At 48.8% G+C, this 2,706-nt stretch overlaps 1 protein-coding gene across 1 annotated transcript; it reads right to left on the bottom strand.

The window, feature by feature from the left end:
* Positions 1–1,230: 1,230 nt before the first annotated feature.
* PG997_000116 (uncharacterized protein) lies at positions 1,231–2,436 on the bottom strand (the record flags this gene model as incomplete). Its single annotated transcript, XM_066804431.1, has 1 exon — positions 1,231–2,436. The coding sequence occupies one exon, from the start codon at positions 2,434–2,436 to the stop codon at positions 1,231–1,233; it is 1,206 nt and encodes a 401-aa protein (XP_066674204.1).
* Positions 2,437–2,706: the final 270 nt, after the last annotated feature.

Below are 2,706 nucleotides of genomic sequence, written 5' to 3'. Positions count from 1 at the left end.
TCGCCTCAGAGCTGCCGTTCCTATATGCTATATAAGCGTAAAGAGTTTCATATGGAGTTTTCCAATAAAGGGAGTACTTAGGTGTTCGGTTGTTTAGATAAACTGCTGATCTCCAGATCTCTTTCCACAGGAAATTCGGGAGCTTTGAGCCTGCTATCATCGCGCGAGCCTTCTCCTTGATCACACCCCCCGAGCGTTCGGCGGCTCCATTTTGTGACTGGGTATACGGCGCCGAGGGCTCGAGAAGGATAAAGTGTTGGGTCTGTAGCCAATGGGCTACGCCAGGAGTCTTGACCAGAATCTCGTTATCGCACTCTATGACTCGAACCTGGAGGGTGTATTGCTTCTAAAACAGTCCAATAAAGTGGCGAAAAGTCGTAATCAGTGTTGTTGTCTTTCGATCTTTTAAGTAATAGTCCCAGATCATTCCTGTATATCGATCGGTTGCTAGCATAACGCTTTTATTACCGTCAGGGTCTGGTTCGAGGTCATGAAAATCGATTGCGATGTGGTGACCTGGCTCGATTAGATCCTCTCTAGGAGCCCGTCTGATCTAGCGTTTTGCTTTCGACACACCGCACGCTTCACATTGAACGGTAAAGGGACCTTTGATCCTCACCCCCGAGAGTGATTCGTGAGGTGTGCGATGGCGTCGGGTCCAGGATGGCCAAGTCGTAAGTGCCATTTCTCGTCTGAGGCTGAACTTGGGGCCCGTTTCGTCCAGGAGTTAATTTGGTGTCTGCGTGCGTGGAAGGCTGCCGAGGCGTAAAACTCTGGGATCTCTTCGATAACGAATTGATCAAATCTTTCCGCTAGGTAACAGATAATTGTATTATCTTTTCGACGTAAACAGTTATTTAGAGCCTTATTATCCCACCAATACCCCTTGAGCCGCAGGAGCTTAAAGGATACCAGATTGCAATTGAAATCTTTATAATAGGCCACATCTTTCAGTAACATAACTGCCTTTCCTTCTGGGCTGTTAACGGCAATGTCCACGTCTCCGTAGCCGACGACTGGAACCGTATCGTTTCCTGCATAGACGCAGTTATCCGGATGGGCTTAGCGAAATCGGTTAAATCGAGTGAATTGGTTAAAGATATGGATAGTAGTTCCTGAATCCAAAATGGCTGAGTTCCTTAAGGGGTAGATGGCCGTCGTAAAGGCTCCCTTAGATGCCTGCTGGGTAGCGAAGCAACTTTTGGTTCTCCCAACCATCCGAAGCGCGAGTCATTGATCTGGAGAGTCATGAAGCTTCCTTAATCGCTTGACCTTTTCTGCCAGCTTAGTGTGGGTGCTTAGGTTGTGTTCCACAACCCTTTGAACTGGCCTTGAGGCTCTCCAGCCCTGGAAGGCCTTGTCCGGGAAGAGGTAGAAGCAGTTGGATAAGGTGTGGTTTCCAAAGCATGCTCCACACTCCGATTCCTCTTGATCAGTCTGCTCCTTCTTCCTCTTAGTGCCTGTCTTTGGACCGTCCTTCCTTGACTGTGCAGGTGTCCCTTTTGAGGCATTATTGGTTCGAGATCTAGAGCCTCTCTGATCGTTCGAGCCCTGATCAACTGCTTGCCCATAAAGCTCTTCTTCGTCAGCTTCTCCAAAGGTAGCAAATGACCCTTTGGATACTCTCGATGCTGGAGGATCCCTTGTTATCGTTTTCCAGAAGACCCTCAGGTCGGAAGCCACTTTGCGATACTCTATCTGTCCAGAGTTGATGTCCTCTTGCCTGTTGAATTGGAAATTGGTGACCCAATTCTCCATTACCGGTCTGAGGGCGAAGATCAGGTCTTGGCACCAGGCTTGAGAGTTGGTCGTCTCTGGCACCCCTTTTCTGATACCGTCGGCCATGGCGGTTTCCCACCGGATAACCCAGGCGTTAAAGTCTCGGGGCATGTTGCGGAGTGGCTTGGTAGATGCACGGTAAACCTCTCTGGCTTCGGTCATCTGGTAGCTGTCCTGGACTTTTCCAACCTCTCGAAGAGCGGCGTACCAGCCGTCTAGGTCGTTATTCTCGTCGCAACACGTCTTCTTGTACATATCGGACACGGTACTCAATACCCAGTCAGACAGCTTCTCGACCTTATTCCGGTGATCTTTATATTCCTTCGCTTCGTGGGTATACATCGTGTAATCAAGCTGGAAGCTGGATCGGCCGGTGTCTGTCAGGTCGGTAATGGATCTTGCTGGTGGATCTTCCTGATCAGAAGCTAAGCCTCCGCCGACATGGATAGAGGACCGTCTATTCGGTTGCCCTTGTCTTTGTGGATAATCGACTAAGAGTGGTCGTCGTGGAGGAGACATCCAATCGATCTTTCGTTCTGGATCGATGTATTCCCAGATCTCAAGTGCCTTGGCCTTCTTCCGGAACTCGGATCCCCAAGTATCCCAGTCGTCTGGAGACTTGAAGTAGGTCTTCTGCGTATTGTCGTTATTTGCCATCGTGTGACTCCAATTAAGGTCGTGATACCTTTCGTTCGATGTCGCTAGGAGCAAATGAGACTCTTAATTGTTAGATCTCACGTGTATTAAATGGAAGCAGATGTTGTGTAGTTCAGAGTGATCTATTCCGTTCTTCCGTCTGTCTTGATCAGAGATATTCCCTCCTTCTTTATGCCTGCCACGTCCATGTTCGGACATCCGGTTGTAAGGTTCATCTGTTCCGGAGACATGTTTCTGGATGACTTGATCCATATGCTTAACCATCCTTTA

The sequence above is a fragment of the Apiospora hydei genome, assembly GCF_038363865.1.
Source record: "Apiospora hydei strain CBS 114990 chromosome Unknown utg000002l_segment0_segment0, whole genome shotgun sequence".
Classification (NCBI taxonomy): Eukaryota; Fungi; Ascomycota; class Sordariomycetes; order Amphisphaeriales; family Apiosporaceae; genus Apiospora; species Apiospora hydei.
This window is presented reverse-complemented; position numbering and strand designations above follow the sequence as displayed.